We start from the raw sequence: 21,141 nt of genomic DNA on the forward strand, positions 1-21,141 counted from the left end.
AAGCCACAGATACCCTACCCTTCAACCTCACCAGTCTCCAGTAACTCACCTCGGCCCAGTGACCCATCAGATGGAAGATGCTTTAAGTGTAATGAACTGGGACATATCAAGGCCAAGTGTCCCAAGAACACCATGCGAGTGCAATTCATTACACCACCATCACACCAAAGATCCCCAGGCCCGGATGCCTCTCAAATACCCTTGGAGCGAAGGGAAAATTTGAGAGTGGGCGGAAAGAAGGTTACTGCGTGGAGAGACACGGGGGCACAAGTGTCAGCTATCCACCAATCCTTCGTTGACCCCAAATTCATCAACCCAAAGGCCAAAGTTACGATTTACCCCTTCATGTCACAAGCTGTAGACTTGCCTACAGCTCAACTGCCTGTCCAGTACAAAGGCTGGTCAGGAATGTGGACTTTTGCAGTCTATGACAATTATCCTATCCCCATGCTACTGGGGGAAGACTTGGCCAACCAGGTGAGGCGGGCCAAGAGAGTGGGAATGGTTACACGTAGCCAAACCAGGCAAGCTTCCAGACCCATTCCTGTTCCTGAACCGTCCACAGAGGCCCCGTCTGTGTTACCAGAGACCCAGACAGAGGTAGTGGACCCGGATTCCATGCCTACCACTGAAACAGCCACAGCATCTCCAGTCCCAGGCCCGGAACTGGAACAGCAACCGGCACCAGCAAGTGCAACCACATCTTCAAACTCAACGCCAGAGGGCGCCAGCGAGCCAGAACTGGCAGAAGCAAAAGACAGCCATACCCAAAAGGCTCAGCCAGAGCCTGAAATACCCTCAGGTGCACCAGCGGAGAGCGGTTCACCAGCAACGGAAACAACCCCATCACCTACATCGCTTCCAGAGGGACCAAGCCCAAGTCCACAGTCTGAGGAAGAACTGGTGACCCCAGCCTCAAGGGAACAGTTCCAGACTGAGCAGGAAGCAGATGACAGCCTTCAGAAAGCTTGGGCGGCGGCACGGAGCACCCCACCGCCTCTCAGCTCTTCTAATCGATCCCGGTTTGTTATAGACCAAGGACTTTTATACAAGGAAATTCTTTCTGGTGGACACCGGGAAGAATGGCAGCCGCAAAAACAGTTGGTGGTTCCAACTAAGTACCGGGGAAAGCTCTTAAGCTTAGCCCATGATCATCCCAGTGGGCATGCTGGGGTGAACAGAACCAAAGACCGGTTGGGGAAGTCCTTCCACTGGGAGGGGATGGGCAAGGACGTTGCCAAGTATGTCCGGTCTTGTGAGGTATGCCAAAGAGTGGGAAAGCCTCAAGACCAGGTCAAGGCCCCTCTCCAGCCACTCCCCATAATTGAGGTCCCATTTCAGCAAGTAGCTGTGGATATTCTGGGCCCTTTCCCAAAAAAGACGCCCAGAGGAAAGCAGTACGTACTGACTTTAGTGGACTTTGCTACCCGATGGCCAGAAGCAGTCGCTCTAGGCAACACCAGGGCTAACACTGTGTGCCTGGCCCTAACAGACATCTTTGCCAGGGTAGGTTGGCCCTCTGACATCCTTACAGATTCAGGGTCTAATTTCCTGGCAGGGACCATGGAAAAACTGTGGGAAACTCATGGGGTGAATCACTTGGTTGCCACCCCATACCACCATCAAACCAATGGCCTGGTGGAAAGGTTCAATGGAACTTTGGGGGCCATGATACGGAAATTCATCAACGAATTCTCCAATAATTGGGACCTAGTGTTGCAGCAGTTGCTGTTTGCCTACAGGGCTGTACCACATCCCAGTTTAGGGTTTTCACCATTTGAACTTGTGTATGGTCACGAGGTTAAGGGGCCATTACAGTTGGTGAAGCAGCAATGGGAGGGGTTTACGCCTTCTCCAGGAACTAACATTCTGGACTTTGTAAGCAACCTACAAAGCACCCTCCGACACTCTTTAGCCCTTGCTAAAGAGAACCTAAAGGATGCTCAAGAAGAGCAAAAGGCCTGGTATGACAGACATGCCAGAGATCGGTCCTTCAAGGTAGGAGACCAGGTTATGGTCTTGAAGGCGCAACAGGCCCATAAGATGGAAGCATCATGGGAAGGGCCCTTCACGGTCCAAGAGCGCCTGGGAGCTGTAAACTACCTCATAGCATTTCCCAATTCCTCACTAAAGCCTAAAGTGTACCATGTTAATTCTCTCAAGCCTTTCTATTCCAGAGACTTACAGGTTTGTCAGTTTACAGTCCAGGGAGAGGATGCTGAGTGGCCTGACGGTGTCTACTACGACGGGAAAAAAAGACGGTGGCGTGGAAGAGGTGAACCTCTCAACCACTCTGGAACGTCTGCAGCGGCAGCAAATCAAGGAGCTGTGCACCAGCTTCGCCCCATTGTTCTCAGCCACCCCAGGACGGACTGAACGGGCATACCACTCCATTGATACAGGTAATGCTCACCCAATCAGAACCCCACCCTACCAAGTGTCTCCTCATGCCCAAGCTGCTATAGAACGGGAGATCCAGAACATGCTACAAATGGGTATAATCCGCCCATCTACTAGTGCATGGGCATCTCCAGTGGTTCTGGTACCCAAACCAGATGGGGAAATACGCTTTTGCGTGGACTACCGTAAGCTAAATGCGGTAACTCGTCCGGACAACTATCCAATGCCACGTACCGATGAGCTATTGAAAAAGTTGGGACGTGCCCAGTTCATCTCTACAATAGACTTAACCAAGGGGTACTGGCAAGTACCGCTAGATGAACCTGCCAAGGAGAGATCAGCATTCGTCACCCATGCGGGGGTGTATGAATTCAATGTCCTTCCTTTCGGCCTTCGAAATGCACCCGCCACCTTCCAGAGGCTGGTAGATGGTCTACTAGCTGGACTGGGAGAATTTGCAGTTGCCTACCTCGATGATGTGGCCATTTTTTCAGACTCCTGGCCCGAACACCTACTACACCTGGAAAAGGTCTTTGAGCGCATCAGGCAGGCAGGACTAACTGTTAAGGCCAAAAAGTGTCAAATAGGCCAAAACAGAGTAACTTACCTGGGGCACCAGGTGGGTCGAGGAACCATAAACCCCCTACAGGCCAAGGTGGATGCTATCCAAAAGTGGCCTGTCCCAAAGTCAAAGAAGCAGGTCCAATCCTTCTTAGGCTTGGCCGGATACTACAGGCGATTTGTACCCCACTACAGCCAAATCGCTGCCCCACTGACCGACCTGACCAAAAAGACCCAGCCAAATGCAGTTAAGTGGACTGATGAGTGTCAAAAGGCCTTTACCCAACTTAAGGCAACGCTCATGTCTGACCCTGTGCTCAGGGCCCCGGATTTTGACAAGCCATTCCTAGTAACCACCGATGCATCTGAGCGTGGTATAGGAGCAGTGCTCATGCAGGAAGCAACAGATCACAACTTCCATCCTGTCGTGTTTCTCAGCAAAAAACTGTCTGAGAGGGAAAGTCACTGGTCAGTCAGTGAAAAGGAATGCTATGCCATTGTGTACGCCCTGGAAAAGCTACGCCCATATGTTTGGGGACGGCGGTTCCAACTACAAACTGACCATGCTGCACTACAGTGGCTTCATACTGCCAAGGGGAACAACAAGAAACTTCTTCGTTGGAGTTTAGCTCTCCAAAATTTTAATTTTGAAATTCAACACATCACAGGAGCTTCTAACAAAGTAGCTGATGCACTCTCCCGTGAGAGTTTCCCAGAATTCAGTAGTTAAAAAGTGTTCTTAAAATGTAGAAGTCTGTTAGTTATATACTTAGGAGTATATGTAAAGGTGTATGTGTTGTATTAATCTGTTTATTTTCAAGTTCTAGAAGGAAATCGCCGCCAGTGAGCTTCCCCACTGTCTGCAATTTGGGGGGCGTGTCATAAACAGATAGCTAAGGGTTAATGTCTCTTTCACCTGAAGCACCTGACCAGAGGACCAATCAGGAAACCGGATTTTTTCAACTTTGGGTGGAGGGATTTGAGTGTCTTTGTCTTTGTTTTCTGGCTGCCTGCTTGCTCTGAGCTTTGGAGAAGTAGTTCTACTTTCTAGTCTTCTGTTTCCAAGTGTAAGGACAAAGAGATCAGATAGTAAGTTATATGGTTTCTTTTCTTTGGTATTTGCATGAATATAAGTGCTGGAGTGCTTTGATTTGTATTCTTTTTGAATAAGGCTGTTTATTCAATATTCTTTTAAGAAATTGCCCTGTATTGTATCATCTAAATACAGAGAGAACATTTGTATGTATTTTTCTTTCTTTTTATATAAAGCTTTCTTTTAAGACCTGTTGGAGTTTTTCTTTACTTCAGGGAAATTGAGTCTGTACTCACCAGGGAATTGGTGGGAGGAAGAAATCAAGGGGAGATCTGTGTGTTGGATTGCTAGCCTGATGTTGCATTCCCTCTGGGGGAATAGGAAAGTACTTTTTGTTTCCAGGATTGGGAACAGAGAGGGAGATTCACTCTGTTGGATTCACAGAGCTTGTGTCTGTGTATCTCTCCAGGAGCACCTGGAGGGGGGAAGGGAAAAAGGATTATTTCCCTTTGTTGTGAGACTCAAGGGATTTGGGTCTTGGGGTCCCCAGGGAAGGTTTTTCAGAGGGACCAGAGTGCCCCAAAACACTCTAATTTTTTGGGTGGTGGCAGCAGGTACCAGGTCCAAGCTGGTAACTAAGCTTGGAGGTTTTTATGCTAACCCCCATATTTTGGACGCTAAGGTCCAAATCTGGGACTAAGGTTATTACAGGGGCCGCCCCCACCATGCCTTGCCCCATTACTCCTGGCTGGCCCCTTGCTCTGGGGACTGACCTCCCCGCACCATGCTCCATTGCCTCCATGGGAGCCCACAAATATGTTTGGCACCTGGCCCACAAAAGGTTAAAACGGCCCTGTGTGTATCAAGACATCAGTATTGTTCTTAACTCATTATGCCCAAGCAGTGTGCCAAAAGGACCACTCACTGGGTTATTTAGGAGTTGTTTTCAGAGAACTAAACAACAGCTTTATACTATCAGGCCTGAAAATGTCCCTTTTTCAGTTTCACTAACTATAATCTAACGCTATCACCTTCACACACAGATTAATGCTTATGGGTAAAACTCCTTTAAATATTGTGGCATTTGTGTGTCCCAGACCTGGGACTTGTTCCCCCATCTTTCTTGGCACAGTTTAGACTGTGGCTGCTCTAAACTAAGCCTTGTTGGCTATGACCCTGAAGACAAAGGCCTTTTTGCCTAGAAAACATTGTCTTGATCCTGGCACACTCTCTGTGTGGGGCGGCCTAGGAACATCTATCTGGGGAGATGTAGCTATTTTCTGGGCATGACAGGAAGGACATATCAACTGAGGATTGAGCTCGGTTTGTTTAATTTTTCCTGGCACTAACTTCTACCACAGCAACAGAAGCTCCCACTCCCAATCCTTTTCCCCACTCCCAAGTACTCACATGTGAGACAGTTTGGTGAGTTTCTGGAACATGCGAGTCTGGATGTTGGGGATCTCCAGACCTTCAATACTCCTGTAAAAATCAATGCAGCAGAAGACATGAGCTAGCTTGGCTCTCCACCTGGCCTGAGGTGACAGGCTCAAGGGGCTTTAGGGGGAGGCAGGGCTATTCAGTGCCTGTGCTGCTGTTCACACTTACAGAGAGCGCAGGTGGGGCAGGCTGTCAAATTGGTCGGCAAAGATCTGCTTCAGGGGGTTGTAGGAAATATTCCTGCAAACAGAAACAGCAGAGTCTTTCTTTCCAGAAACTCCCCACAAAACCCGAAAGCCAAGATCTCCTCAGGGCCACCCGTAGAGATGATGCTTGCTTACGTTAACTAAAAATATGCTGAAATGTGAGTAGAGAGCAATTGGTGGGCCTAAATTTGGGCTTGATAATAATAAGAAAAGTAATATATGAGTGAAGGTAGACAATTCAGAGGCAAGTTAGAGATAAGCTAGGACATAACCCCAGGTCATGTTGTAAACATATTTTGGTTTTAACAAGTGGTTTAGACAAAATGTGAATGTGTTGGCAGCATGTTTTCTGTATTGATACTTGTTGGAGTGGTATTTACCCAGATGTTAATTAAGATGATGTTTAGTGTTAAATAGCCAATAAAAAAGTAAAAATATTTAATTACGGGAGCAGAAATATAGATACGGTAAAAGGGAGGCTTAATGTTAATTAATTATGGGGTGTTTGTAAAACTGATTATAAAAGGGTAGGGTGCTGCTTTTAGGTTAGCATGCTCACTCACCATCAAGGTACTGCTGGAGAAAGGATTATACCCCCCATCTTATCATGCAGGGAGTGAGCACCCCCCCGATGCACCAGGTCACCTTGGACTGCAGGCACCACTGCAGCGTGAGGTGATATTGTAATGGCTGTTGGTTTGAACTGATTATTTTATTTTCATTCTATCCCCTATCGGGTCAGTCACAGACCTCCACTAAATCTGTAACTGCCCTGGAGGCTCGACCCCGGACATGTTCAGTCTGGTTCTATTCCTTAGCTGCAAACTGTTAATTGGGAACACACAAACCAAGGCCACACCAGGAGCAAACCCATGGCAGACTGTCCCCTGGCCTCAGACTCCCCTGCGTCCCTTGAAACAGTAACATACCCGCTGTTACGTACTGGCTGCGACTGGCACGGTCAACCTAGGGAGACCACCTGCAAGTCTGAGGGACTGCACTGTGCCTGGGAAGGCAGACAGTCTAGTGGACTGATGAACAGCACTAGATAAGAGCTGGGTACTATTATTATTGTCCCTCTGCTGAAGCTGCCAGAACAGGGCCAAGCAGTGCTGTGGGCCCAGACCACTGTTTCCTTTCAATTAAGCCAACAAACAACTGGCAGCTATTGCGGGTGCTACTTATCTGGGTTGGATTTGACCCGATGACTCAGAAGCAAAAGGTTGGTTAGCCCATGTGACGCATGGCCCGGGTTAAACATCCTGCAAAATAAATAACCCTCAAAAGACATGTGGGGAGATAATGTTTGTGTTTTTGTGTATTTACATATGTATGAGTAGGGTCCACAATGTAATCAACAGGCACTGTCTATGCTGTATTCTGATAGTCCAGAGACCAAAAGAACATCCTAGCATTTAAATGAATTGTAAACATGGGGAAATCTCAGAATTCATCTCTCTTTGAAATGTACTGTGAATGGTGGAGGAACAAGCAAATTGCCCTATGTTAATTCTATAGCTAAGTACCAGCGATGAACCTCCTTCAAAGTCATCCTAATTACCTTTTGTTCCCGGAGGAACTCCCAACTTGACAAAGAGGACATGAAATTCAGGGGTGGCTTCATGTACCAGTGCAGCAAGTGCGTGCCTGGGATGGCAAATAGCATGGGGCAGCCTTCCAGTCGCTGGGAGGGCACCAGTCAGACAGTGTTTGGTGGCATGCCTGCAGGAGGTCCGCCGGTCCCGCGGCTTCGGCGGCAATTTGGCAGAGGGTACGCCGAAGGTGCAGGAGTGGCAGATCACCCGCAGAAACGCCGCTGAATCCATGTGACCAGTCGACTGCTCGCAGGTGCGCCACCGAAGGCTGCCTGACTGCCGTGCTTGGGGTGGTAAAAAACATAAAGCCGTCCCGATGAAATTGTATAAAAGATCCTTGGGTCCTGGTTCTGTCATCTCAGATCTGCTTGAGGCTTCATACAGGGGAGCTTAGGCAAAAGGACTGAGATCCCAGTCCTAAGCTGGAACATCCTGCAATGACTCTGGACTATAACCTATGAACTGTTTCTGAAAGAACTCTTTGCAACTACAAAGCTTACTATCTCTGCTATGAATCTGAACCTCAATGAATTGAACTCGTGTCTGTGTATATTGATCTTTAAACCATTCTCTCTCTCTCCCTTTTTTTTTTAATACGTTTTAGCTTAGTTAATAAGAATTGGCTGTAGCGTGTATTTGGACAAGATTTGGAATATTCAATAATCTGAGAAGTAATGTGTCCAATCCTTTGGGACTGGTAGAACCTTTTCTTTTATATGATGCAATAAGAGTTACAGAAATTTTCATCATTTTTGACTTAGGTGCCTGGATGGAGGCCTGAGGCTGGATCACTTTAAGGGAACTGTGTTGTTTGGACTTCTGAGTAACCAGTGAGGTAATAAAGAAGCTGCTTTAGGCTGGCTTAGTAAATCTAAGTATTGGAATGTCCACCAGCTTTATGGGGATTGTCTGCCCCATTCTTTGTAGTTCACCCTAATTGAGTGACCACAGCTGGCCCCCACTGGGCCCCTGGTCACAGCCCATTAACAATTCCCTGAGCCAGGTGGCCCCCCCCCGAGCTGCACTCTGTGCACCCCTCATGGACAGCTGGCTGCCTATGCTGCTCTCTGTGGTACCCCTTGAAGATCCTTTATAGTAACAAATGCCAGAGGGTCGGCTCAGATTAAGTCTTGGGGAGCTCCAATACAGTACTCACAGTTGCTGGAGGTCGTGCAGGTTACTGAACAAAGATGGTGGAAGTTCCTCCAGTCTATTGTACGACAGGTCACTGTGCAAACAGAAGCAAGATTTCAGACAGCTGGTTGTTGGGGTTCAGCAGGGGTGTGGGGGGGACGCTCTATGTACACGTCATAAAGCTGTTACAATTGGGTAGCAGATGACAGCCCCAAAAATGGCTCAGAGCTGGAGTAACTGAACGTTGCAGGTCTGTCCATGTTCAGGTACTCGCAGAGCTCTGTGTAAGTGGGTGGGATTGGGGGCAGGCGAAGCATAGCAGAAGTCATGCAGATTAGGGCAGAGGTGCTTGGCAGAGCTAAGCGAGGAGCCCAGGACTGGAATAGCAGGCAGTGCTGCTGGTTAGGCTTGTGGTGCATTAGAACATAACATAAGAATGGCCATCCTGGGTCAGACCAATGGCCCATCTAGCCCAGTATCCTGTCTTCCAACAGGGGCCAATGCCAGATTCTTCAGAGGGAATGAACAGAACAGGGAAATTAGCAAGTGATCCATCCTTTCTCATACAGTCCCCTCTTTTGGCAAAGACTTAATGACACCCAGAGCATGGGGTTGCATCACTGGTAATTTTAGCTAACAGCCATTAATGGATCTATTCGCCATGAACCTATCTAATTTTTTTTTCCACCCAGTTATACTTTGCACCTTCACAACATTCCCTGGCAACAAGTTCCACAGGCTGACTGTGTGTTGCGTGAAGAAATACTTCCTTATGTTTGTTATAAACCTGCTGCCTATTAATTTAACTGGGTGACCCTGGTGCTTGTGTTCTGTGAAGGGATAAATAACACTTCCTTAGTCACTTTCTCTACACCATTCATGATTGTATAGAACTCCATCATATCCTCCCCCCCTTAGTTGTCTCTTTTCTAAATTGAACAATCCCAGTCTTTGTAATCTCTCTTCATACGGAAGCTGTTCCTTACCCCTAATAATTTTTGTTGCCCTTCACTGTATTTTTTCCGAAGTCTTTCCAATATATTTTTTGAGATAGGGTGACCCGAACTGCACGCAGTATTCTAAGTGTGGGCATACAATGGATTTATATAAAGGCATTATGATATTTTCTGTCTTATCTATCCCTTTCCTAATGGGGCCTAACTTTCTGTTGGCTTTTTTGACTGCTGTTGCACATTAAGCAGATGTTTTCAGAGAATTATCCACTATGACTCCAAGATCTTGTTCTTGTGTGGTAACAGCTAATTTAGACTCCATGATTTTGTATGTACAGTTGGGATTATGCTTCCCAATGCACATTAATTTGCACTTATCAATACTGAATTTCATCAGCCAGTTACCCAGTTTTCTGAAATCCCCTTGGAAATCTTCATAGACTTAACTATCTTGAGTAATTTTGTATCATCTGCAAACTTTGCACCTCATTTTCCAGATCATTTATGAATATGCTGATATTGCCCAGCCTGTGTGGGGGTGCAGGACAGGAACAGGAAAGGGTGCTGCTGATCAGGACTGAAGAGCATCAGCAGAGCTGGGAGAAGGGGAAACTTGGACCCACCTACCAGCACTATATCCAGCAACATCAGTGTTCCGCTTTCATAAGCATCAAATAGATGTAGAAGAGGTTATTAAAAGCTGCCTGCAGGTGGAGCAGCCAAGCATCCAAGTGTCAAGAAACTATTCACCAAGGGAGGATGAATAGATCCTCCCACAGGATCATGAGTGAATGATCACAATCAAGACAGTGACACCATGACAACAACTACTGACACGCCGTTGACCATTAGGGGTGGAGGAGGGGCACTGCATCTGGGCAAATCAACAGCAATACTTACAGCTCCACCAGTCTGTTCAGTTTGGAAAACGCCCCTTCCTGGATCCATTTGATCTTGTTTCTGCGCAGAATCCTGGAGGAGGAGAGAGAAGCTCTGGTGAAAAGCAGCCCTTCATTTCCTAGTTACTTCCGGGGACTCTGAAGACCTTAGAACTGAGTATGGCATGAAGGAGATCTTAACGCTGGAATTCTGAGAGGCTTGTTTGAGGCCACGCACCCAGGCCTGCTCTGTTCCTTATATAGCATATGTTTACTGGCTAAATTTGTGCCAGTCCCACTGATACACTCACATGGACCCAAACTCCACATCCAAACACTTGTATTTGGGGAAGAGCAGCTCCAGGGTTGAACTGTGGGGTTCAGGGACAGCTCACAACTAAACACAGAATCAGATGAGTCTGTAAGAATCTGTTGGAGTGTGAACCAAACAGAGCTGACAGTGCAACCCAACACTACACAAAGCTCCAAGCCAAATTCAGAACTCAGGACTGTCCATGGTCTGCGATTTGGGCACCTTTGGTATGAACATCCGTATCCAGTATTGAATGAACCATGGTTTTCCAGTGCAGCCACACGAGCCACAGTTCGTGTCACTTACGGAGGTGGCAGTTTGGAGGGAGTTTCAGTGCCATCTCTGGATTTGACCCCCCCAGGCCCTCACTAAAAACTTGAGAGAGGGATAACACTGAACAACATGCTCAGACAACTTCCTGAAGCCCTGAACATTTGTCCATGGTTCTGGCAAGGAACTGGAACTGCTGCTGCCCTTGCCACATGGAGGATATTTCCAGATGCCTTGTACCTATATATCAGCTACACCTTTTACTAGCTGAACTATGGAGCTCAGCTCCCCAGGCTGGGAGCTGTGGTACAGGAGGTCCTGCCCTGGAGATGTGTGTGTGTCTTTATTGTCTATGGAAGGTATTCTTCAGCCCAGGCTGCGGCTGCCATAATTAAATATCCACCCATGGGGAGTGGATGGGAATTCTGCATTGGGAGAGGCTCATGTCCTTGGAAACATTTAATCTAGGAATACCCACCCCCGCTGCTTAGTTATCAGATCCTCACTATTACCAGACCTCAGCTAGGCTGGGATAGTTGCAGAGAGAAGACAGAGTGAGGGAAGGAGGGCTGGGGAAGTTCTTCCTGCTGTCCCACACGACCCCGCGTATTAGCCTCCTCTTGTCTGTTTCATCTCCTCGTAAAGCTGTCACTTGTGCTGGTGTCATTGGCAGGGCGTGTTTATGCCTCCTGTCTTGCCCCAGCTTATGTTTCCATGACGCTGACACAGCTCTTCTTAGAAACACATTCCTGATCAAAGCCAAAAGTGCTTGGTTGCTTGGCTTGAAGGAAGCATTGCATTGTGGGGAGGAAGCCACTCACTCTCCTCCCCTCTTTGGCAGCATAGGGCAGGGAGAGTTCTTGCTAAGGGAACACAGGGTTCAGCCTCTTGAGATAAAATGTCTAGTGGCCTCCTCTGTGAGCTGTACAGACCGTGACACCTTCCTGTGGCTGAAAATAGGTCCTTTCAAAGCATTCGTTCCTTTGAGAAGGTACCAAGGGTGGGGGAGCGGAGGGTGGATCATTGACAATGTCCCCTGGAAATCACTGCAAAATACAAACGAGTCTTCGGTCTGCAGTCCAGCCCCCGTGCGACACACACGAGTCTCCACCTCAGTCCATTTGTTAATGGCTCCTCACTTCTTACTTGCCCACAAATGCCCTGGGAGGATAGATGTTGGCAGTGCCCACAAATGGGTTATAGAGGGCAGGGAAATACGAAGCGCCATGCTCCGAAGCTGCATACCAAAGACGGGCCAGGGCCCAGCAGGGCAAGTGAAGTGCTGGAAGGCTGTTACTTCAGTGGAGACTGTCCTGCTCCCTGCTTTGGAGTTCCCACACTGCACACACACTACAAAGCCATCAGGCTCACTTAGAGTATGTCTAGACTGCAAGCAGACACCCCCGGCTGGCCTGTTTCAGGGGCTAGCAAGGCTGGGCTAAGGGGCTGTTTAATTGCAATGTAGATGTTCAGGCTCTTCTTGGATCCTCCCACTTCACAGGGTCCTAGAGACCATGCACCACCCGAATGGCTACACTGAAATGGCTACACTTAGCCCGAGCCATGTGAGCCCAAGTCAGCTGGCGTGGGCCAGCCACGGGTGTTTATTTGCAGTGTAGACAGTCCCTCAGTGCCAGGGAGCTGACCCACAGCTCCAGAGGTGGCAGGAGCATACAGGGGCAGAGTCTGGGCTCCATACACAGACAGCAGGAACTCCGATGAGGCAGAACTCCCGGGTACTGAATGTGCCGCCAATGCTCCATTAGCTGCAGGGTTGTTCCCAGAAGGTCTGGGAAAGCTCAGAATTACAAGGTTTCATAGAATCATAGCAATGTACAGCTGGCGGGACTTTGAGAGCTTTCCTACTCCAGTCCCCTGTGCTGAAGCATCTGGAAACACCTGGAATCACTCAGAAAATGAGGATGAAATGCATCAGTTGGAATGTTTCCTTGCCTATGAAAATGCCTTTGGAAATTAGCTCTTTGACAACTCAGGCTGCAACAGAGCCCAAGTGTTTCAGATGAGAACTGGCATAATAATAATGGCGCTAGTTAGAACAGTATTTTGCACACTGCAGTCCTTGATTACTGCTCAGGCGTGCTTAACTTGTGTCCCGCGTCCAGACTGAGATGGTACCTGGTTTGTTTGTACCATCACAACAGCAGCTCACACACACACTGGCTGTGTTAGAATCATAGAATGTTAAGGTTGGAAGGGACCTCAGGAGTCATCTAATCCAACCCCCTGCTCAAAACAGGACCAATCCCCAATACTGCAGGCCTAACAACTTCTAAAACAGGGCCAACATTTCTCCCATGTGGGTGCCTAAAGTTAATTAAAATTAACTAATTAAAAATGGGCTGATTTTCAGAGCACCTGCAGTGCTCAGTGACTGTAGAGGACAATCAGCACTTCTGAAATGCTGCCTTAGGCCCTCACTGCTCCTTTATCTGAGCTGCTCAAAGTGTTTCACAAACCTTCATGAGCGAAGAGCGAACAGCCCTCTGCTCATTAGCCCAGGTGACCTAATGGGCCTTTGCCATCTCCAATAGCCAGGGCTCTATGATTAATTATTTAAGCCTCCCAAATGCCTTGCCAGGTGAACAAGTAACTAGGTGCATCAAGCTAAAAGTAATGGGACTTATACCATTGTTAACATAGCCTGGGGAACGAGGAAATCTTCCTAAGGATACAGGAGGCAATCTTGCCAAAGCCACTATGAGCTACCGTTCAGATAAGCCTGGGATTTACTCAGCTGCTCCAATCTGACAGCTTTGGGAAAGGATCCAGTGATGCAGTCCCAGTGCCCTGGATAATAATCACCCCTCACTTTGGGAGCACAGGCTTGACTGCACATTTCATTTCTTCCTTTCATGCCACTGTCCCATGAACAATTTGTAGCTTGTGTATATGAATAACATATACAGGCCATGCAAGTTTATTAGCCTTATCTTGCAGGGCTCCAGAGGCTGAGTCTTCTGTAAAATATACCAACATCATGTTTAGGAAAACTAGACTCTAGGACAGGGCTGCATCTTCTCTGGGAGAATTCCTTGGCTTTATGAGCTCCTGGAAAGCACCAGCACTATAGCTTGACACTGTAAACAAACACTGCAGGCCAGATATGAAATTGACCAAAAATAGGCTTTAGGGACGAGGGGCAAAAAAAGAACTGGCAGGTGGTTTAATAGGCTGACAACCTACTAGGCAGGCTTTATATTTTTCTTCTTTGAAAGCTGAATGTAAAAGGGATTTTAGTGCTAATGAAAGGTTCTGGGTGGAGAGCGAATCGCTTTGCCCACACAGCAGCTACAGCGTGAGCAGCAGAAAGATGAGCGCTCTGCACATACCACCCTCTGCCTTAGCCTTTGCTCCAAGGGTATTAGCTCCATAGTTTGTGATGTGCAGCAGCAGCTTCAGGCACCAGGGCTCCAGGCGCGTGCCTGGGGCGACAAGCCGCGGGGGGGTGCCCTGCTGGTCTCTGCGAGGACGGCAGTCAGGCAGCCTGCGGCGGCTTGCCTGCGGCAGGTCCGTGGATTCGGCAGCAATTCGGCGGCGGGTACGGCAAAGCCGAGGACCGGCGAAGCTCCTGCAGGCAAGCCACCGAAGCCGCAGGACTGGCGGACCTCCTGCAGGCAAGCCGCAGAAGCCGCGGGACTGGGGACCTCCCGCAGGCAAGCTGCCAAAGCTGGGGGACCAGGAACCTCCTGCAGGCAAGCCGTGGAACCGGGGACCTCCCGCAGGCAAGCCGCCAAAGCTGGGGGACCAGGAACCTCCCGCAGGCAAGCTGCCAAAGCTGCAGGACCGGAGACCTCTCGCAGGCAAGCTGCCGAAGCTGCAGGACCGGGGACCTCCCGCAGGCAAGCTGCCGAAGGCAGCCTGCCAGTTGTGCTTGGGGTGGCAAAAAAGCTAGAGCCGCTCCTGGTGATGTGGACAGGTGTTAGCCTCACCAGCTCATGTCTCGTTGGTCACCGAATGGCCATCAATGGCTTTTGCTCATTACTAACCTGAGCAGATGTCAAAGCAGTGAACTAGAGGTGAAATCTCTGGACCCCATTACCAAGTATAAATGCAGATGTACAACCGATTTTTAAAATACCACGGAATTGTCTCTATTGTTGCTGTTTATAAACATAGGTTGTGTGCCACAAAATGGATTCAAGATGCCAGATCTGCAGCAGGGACAAAGCGACCTAGCTCTGTTGAAGTCATTGGAACTGCACCGATTTATACTAACTGAGAACCTGGCCCAAGATCGCTGGTGTTACACCCAATTCATAGCATGACCCAGCTGATAGATGGGGTCCCTGGTGATTTCCCCCATGCAGGTGAGGGTTGAAGGTGTGACTCCATAGCTACGCCAGATCCCACCTTCCCCCCCACACCTTAGTGTATGGCCAGAGGAGGGTTGGTACTCACAGCACGGTGAAGGTGCTGCATTCCTGGAACACTGAGCTCCTCAGAGCATGGATCTGATTTCCTTCCAGCTCCCTAGAGAAAGAGCAGTAGCTGGGTTCTGTGGATAGCAATCCTTCACCTTATTGATCCCCCTCCAACCTACATGTCCTCAGCCAGACAAATTGTTGCTTCTCCCTGGACAAAAGGGAGTCTGTCCCGATGCCACCCGTGAGAGCAGAGCTCCTGAGCCCAGCTGCCCAGCAGCTGTGTGAGAACTGACCCCAAAGATCCTGGTCCTGCTTTCTGTATCCCTGTCAAAAACTCCACTATCCCCTCATCTCTCAGGCTCACGACCTCCCTATCCTCTTTTGTTTCCTTTCTCTGACACATGCTCTCACTATGGCCTTTCATTGCTTCCTCTCTAATATCCACCCTGTCCCCTCGCTCCCCTCTGTTAAAACACCTTTGCTTGTGTCTCTCCTGCTGCAGCCCTCTCCCCTCTGCCCTTCCAGTCCAGCCAAATCACCTCAAGCTAACCCCTGCTCTGATCGCATCTACCCTGCTTCCCTGCAGAATACCAAGAGACACAGCTGCTTCTCCTTGCCCCTAGCCTGCACTGGGAATAACCTCACCCAACCTGCTCACAAGAATGCCACTGGCGGGGGTGGGCTGAGGTGCCTGTGCCTTACTCTGGCTAACCCAACGCCACAGCCTCTGTCAATTCAGACACCAGATCTCCACACCAGGGCAGGTACTCACAGCCAGCTGAGTTTCGGCATCTCTGCACATACAGAAGTGTTGGGCATGCTACTCAGGGAGTTGTTCAGCATGTACCTGGTTGGGAAGCAATAAGAAAACCTGTATTAATGCCTAGTCCATGTGCCCAGTACACAGGTGGGATTGGCACTGCATTCCTGGCACAGTCACTAATGCCTCTGAGCCTGAAATGCAATCACACCCCCTGTGTCCAGAGATCACAGGTCATTGAGCCAATCCATTGCACAGATATTAGTGGTTGCTGTTAGTTTCACTCATTTCCTTTAGGGTACTGACACAGATAACCACAGTTTATAGATAAGATTATCTTCAGCAGGGTTCCTGTGGAAATAATGGCATATGCTCATGTAATGACAGACCGTATCCTAATGCATGCATACAAGAGGGCCAAATCAGGTTGCACAGGCAACTCATGACAATTGCAGGGAAAGGCCAGCTCAGTCTGGCTGGAGCATGCTTGCTGCAGACAGCAGCTTCAGAGAATGTAGCTCCCCAACTCTAGCAAGGCTCCACCAAGCAGGTGGGAACTTTGATTTTTCAAAGGTTTATAAATTGGCCAAATGTGAGTAATCTTTCCCAAGAACAACAAAAGACACATCCCTGCCAAATGTCAAGTCTCTGCTTCAGGGCATGGAGGTACTAGAGCTTCTCAACAAAATGGCTGTAGAAATATTTTTTAACATGAGCAAAACAAACCATTTCCCCCTAATCTTGTTCTGATTAATTTTTGCTGAAACATTCAACCTGAGGCACATGCCTGGCATGGAAAATTTCAGACAACCCATTAAAGTCTGGAAAAGTTGTAAGAAAAGGAAAATGGTCATACACTGTGAAGTGTTGGGTGGCACCCTCAGCTCTGCCTATAATTAAGTGCCAGACACTGAGATCTTTATTCCGGCAAAACTCCCAGTGGAGATTTGCCTGCATTAGGACAGAATAATAGTGGTAAGATTTGGCCTAAAATACAGTGCAGCAAGGGAAAGGAATGGTATAGATCAGTGCTTCTCAACCAGTGGGGTCACAAACATTGTGGGGAAGGAGTCACTCAGAAATAACAATCGGGGGAGGAGAGGAAGCGCAAAACATTGAACCTTTTAGTACTATCTAAAGCAGAGGTGGGCAAACTATGGCCCGTGGGCCACATCTGGCCCGCAGGACCGTCCTGCCTGGCCCTTGAGCTCCCGGCCATGGACATTAGCCCCCGACCCCTCCCCTGCTGTCCCCCTCCCTCAGGCGGTCCTGTGGAGCAGAGCGGCCGTGTGTCTAGCTTCAGCTGGGCGGCATGGCTGCCAGACATGCTGCTCTGAGCGGCATGGTAAAGGGGCCGGGGGGCTGGCTAAGGGGTGAGGGGTCCTGGGGGACAGTCAGGGGACAGGGAGCAGGGGGCGGTTGGATGGGGCAGAGGCTCTCAGGGGGATGGTCAGGGGACAGGGAACAGGAGGGGTTGGATAGGTGTGGGGGCCCCGGAGGGCCTGTCAGGAGGCAGAGGTGTGGATACGGGTCAGGACAGTCAGGGGACAGGGTTAGATAGGGGGTGGAGTCTCAGGGGGACGGTTGGGGCGGGGGGGGTCCTGGGATGGAGTGGTCAGGGGACAAGGAGCAGAGGGGTGGGATGGGTCTGGGATTTTGAGGGGGGCAGTTAAGGGGCGGGAAGTGGGAGGGAGCAGATAGGGGGTGGGGGCCAGGCTGTTTGGGGAGGCACAGCCTTCCCTACCCGGCCTGCATACAGTTTTGCAACCCCAATGTGGACCTCGGGCCAAAAAGTTTGCCCAGCCCGATCTAAAGCAAAAAAAATCCTGCTTTCCCAATCCCCACACTCCCTTTTTCTTCAAGGTAACATATTCTGTCAACCTCTTGAAACATACACATACATTACATAGCCTGAGCGTTATCACTGATACATTTTTTCACTCTTATTTTTATAGTAAATGTAATGAGGTCATGAAAAATGTTTGCTTTAAGTAAGGGCTCACCAGCCTGAAATGGTTGAGAAACACTGGCCTAGGGGATGGGAATGAAAGATGCAGCATCGAGGACATTCTGGAAGTGGGACCCCCAGAGGGCCCAGAGGACTGGCTCCAGACTTACAGAAAGTACAGAGATTTCAACCCCACAAAAGTCGCTGGGAGAATCTTGGCAATTCTGTTGTTATCCAGCATTCTGGAATGAGAAGAGAGAAAGGTGGTGACCCAGAAGAATAGACTTTAGATGGAGTGGCAACTCCACAGGAATATAGTTGGGGATCTACTAGTTTAGGAAGGAGAGATTGTCTCACAGGCTTACGTTTAGCTCTAAATTGTCCCTGCGGGAGGTGGTTTCTTCTCTTTCTCCCTGACAGCAGAAATTCAAGTAACATCAGCTTTCTCCTCTCCTTCACTTCCTGGTCCCTCCCGCATCCATTTTCGCCCCCCCGACCCAAGCCAGAGGAGATGAGTACATAGACCACCCCTTTGAATTTCCACTCAGAGCATTCTGGCTAATGTGCTTGCTCCGAGTTCAGAGTCTGGCTTCTTTGACAAGCAGGGGGCTGCTGGATTTTTTTTCTTTTGCTACAAAAATAAATGATAAATTAAAAGTCCACTTGGGGAATTTGAGATTTAAGGGCACATCCGGCTCCCCCAAAGATTTTGTGGCTGATTGAGTGAGCTGCTCCTCAGGTTTTTTCTAGGCTATTTAAGGGAGAGGTTGGTGGATCATGTGGCAAATGATGAGGGTGGGACTCTGAAGGGCTGGGAGCCTGGGAAGTTCTCTCTCCAGGCTGAGCTAAGCTCAGTAAGACAGCCATTTTGCAAAGCAAACATTATTATTCCACTTTGCTAGTGATCCCTGTAAGGGCTCCATATGCAGCACCACAGACCCGATGAAGAACTGCCTGGGTGATAGGAGATAGAAATTCCCAGCACTTCAGAGCCCCATCCTCATAATTTGCCACATGATCAACCAACCTTTCCCTTAAATAACCTAGAAAAAAACCTGAGGAGCAGCTCACTCAGGGTGGCCCAGGGTGCCAATCCGCCACAAAATCTTTGTGAGGAGCCAGATGTGCATATGCACATACCCTGCCGTGCCTGATCAGGCCAGTATTTGATCCACCTAATTCAGTATCCTGTCTCCAATAGTAGCCAGCAATGGATGCTTCAGAATGGGCAAGAAATCCCATTGTGGGCAACTATGGAGTAGCCTGCCCAGAGAAAATGTTTCTTCCTAACCCCATAGGTTACCGGTTGTTTTATGCCCTGCTGCAGCAGGGTTTATCTCTCTGATATGCTTAATCCTGTCTGATATCACTGTGATGTTCTCCTTATCCCTATAGAGGTCTAATCCACATAGGAATCTTGCTAAGCTTTTGGCCTAAACAACATCGTGTGGTCTGGGAGATACAACTGCCCAGCCTAATGAATCCCACTGTTCTAGTATTATCCCTGATATTCAGGCAAACCTGGCCTTAAACTCAATTCCATCCCCTTACTCCTCATAGGACCCCTGGGGGCCACCCAGTGGAAAGAGGCACTTACAGCCATTCAAGATTATGCAGATCCTGGAAGACTCTTGGATTCAGCTCCGTGATGTTATTGTGACTCAGGAACCTGGAAGTGTTAAAGAGAAGAGAAGAAAAGTGACCGTGAGTTGATGTTGTTGGTTAAACTGGTTTTTATTTATCATCCATTCCACCCCCCCAGCAGCTCCCCTCAGCCTTGTTTTAGGGGTGTGAATGGGGATATCCTCAAGTCATCTGCATTTTGCAGGGGCAAGCCTGATTTGGAATGAATGATGTGGGAGGGGAACATGAGAGAGAAACATTTGTAAGAGCCAGAAGTCCTCCCTCCCCCATAACATGGTGCTCTAATTTCAAACATCGTTCTTGCTGGGGATGGTGGGTTCAGCCACATGTGCTGCTAGACCACATGCGTTCAGACTGCATTCATTCTGTGCTAAGAGGGCTGAAACACGGAGACTGGCAATAGCCTCCTCTCCCCTGCGACCCACAACACAAAAACCTTGTACTCACAACATTTTAAGCTTGAAAAGTCCAGCAAAAGCATGGGGCATTATTGACTGGATTTCGTTGTACTGTAAGAGGCTGTTTACAAACAGAACAGAAATATGTCAGGGTTAACAGGGTTTCCATGGTGCTCCCAGCCCCTCCTGGTCCCCAGAAATGAATAAAACCTGTTTCACTTCTGCACAGAAGTATAGAGTGCTAGCAGCCCTGCCCACTGCTCAGAGAGATCAGGACTAAGAAATAAAACAGTTTCCTGCACAGCAATGTACAGCACTCCCATCCCCAGTTGCCCAGCACTGGGAATGGGCCACAGTGAAGGGGAAGATGTTTTTATGGATAAAAAATACAGGACTGGCAGTCAGGAGTTGGGGGCTTGAGTCCTGGCCCTGCTAACAGACTTTCTGTGCAACTTTGGGAAAATCACTTCCGTGTTCTCTGCCTCAGTTTTCCCATCTGAGGGGAGTGAAGATGAAAGAACAAATAAATGCTTGGAAATCATTAATAGCAGCTCCGAGATCCTGGTGCACTAGAGACACGCATGGCACTATTATTATTATTACAAGCAAGGACGCTAGGCTGGGATCCAACCTGAAAGAACAAAATCTCTTCTGAGTGATCTCAGATCATAAACCCGCCAATGCGTTAGGCTGGAAATATCTTGTTTACCCAAGTGAAATGACTTGTAGAAAAGGTGCTGGAGTCTTCCAGGACAGAGAGCTATTTGCTGTTCTCCCCTCTGTCATTTAACAGCCATGCTGGACTCTGAACGTCCCAGACCCCATGTTAGGTGAGCAAAAAGGTCACTTTGATTCCTCACCCTCCACTTAGCACATTATAATGGAAGCAGTGCAGGAAGGGCCGATGATATCTATGACAGATACCCACTGACTTCAATGGGCAGTGGCTCAGGCCACATACGAAGCACTGACAGAGCCAGCCAACCATGGCTCAGTGATAACTAACTAAGGAACAATTGTAAACAAGGGCTTACCCAACCCTCCCGTTTTCTCAGCTCCTCCGACTCTGAAGCCGAACGCTCAAGAGGTGTGATGGTGGATTATTAAAATGAGAAAAGCCACAGCCTCTGAGGTCACTGGGCCCTGCCAGGCTGAAGAAGTCAAGGTCATCATCTCTTGCCTAGCCAAACTGGCCCTGCATAATAGGAGCTTATTCTTTTAAA

The 21,141-nt window shown here is 48.7% G+C and overlaps 1 protein-coding gene across 1 annotated transcript in view; it reads right to left on the reverse strand.

Annotated features, from left to right (window-relative positions):
* LOC127056629 (relaxin receptor 1-like) overlaps positions 1–21,141 on the reverse strand; it is a 48,854-nt gene that overhangs the window by 10,985 nt on the left and 16,728 nt on the right. The window contains exons 6-14 of the mRNA XM_050964716.1: positions 19,968–20,039; positions 19,474–19,545; positions 18,047–18,118; positions 15,941–16,015; positions 15,203–15,274; positions 10,223–10,294; positions 8,392–8,463; positions 5,603–5,674; positions 5,405–5,476 (exon numbers count right to left, since the gene is read on the reverse strand). Coding sequence (XP_050820673.1) covers positions 5,405–5,476; positions 5,603–5,674; positions 8,392–8,463; positions 10,223–10,294; positions 15,203–15,274; positions 15,941–16,015; positions 18,047–18,118; positions 19,474–19,545; positions 19,968–20,039 — 651 coding nt within the window. The remainder of the gene's footprint in view (positions 1–5,404; positions 5,477–5,602; positions 5,675–8,391; positions 8,464–10,222; positions 10,295–15,202; positions 15,275–15,940; positions 16,016–18,046; positions 18,119–19,473; positions 19,546–19,967; positions 20,040–21,141) is intronic.

This window comes from Gopherus flavomarginatus, chromosome 8 (genome assembly GCF_025201925.1).
Source record: "Gopherus flavomarginatus isolate rGopFla2 chromosome 8, rGopFla2.mat.asm, whole genome shotgun sequence".
Lineage (NCBI taxonomy): Eukaryota > Metazoa > Chordata > Testudines > Testudinidae > Gopherus > Gopherus flavomarginatus.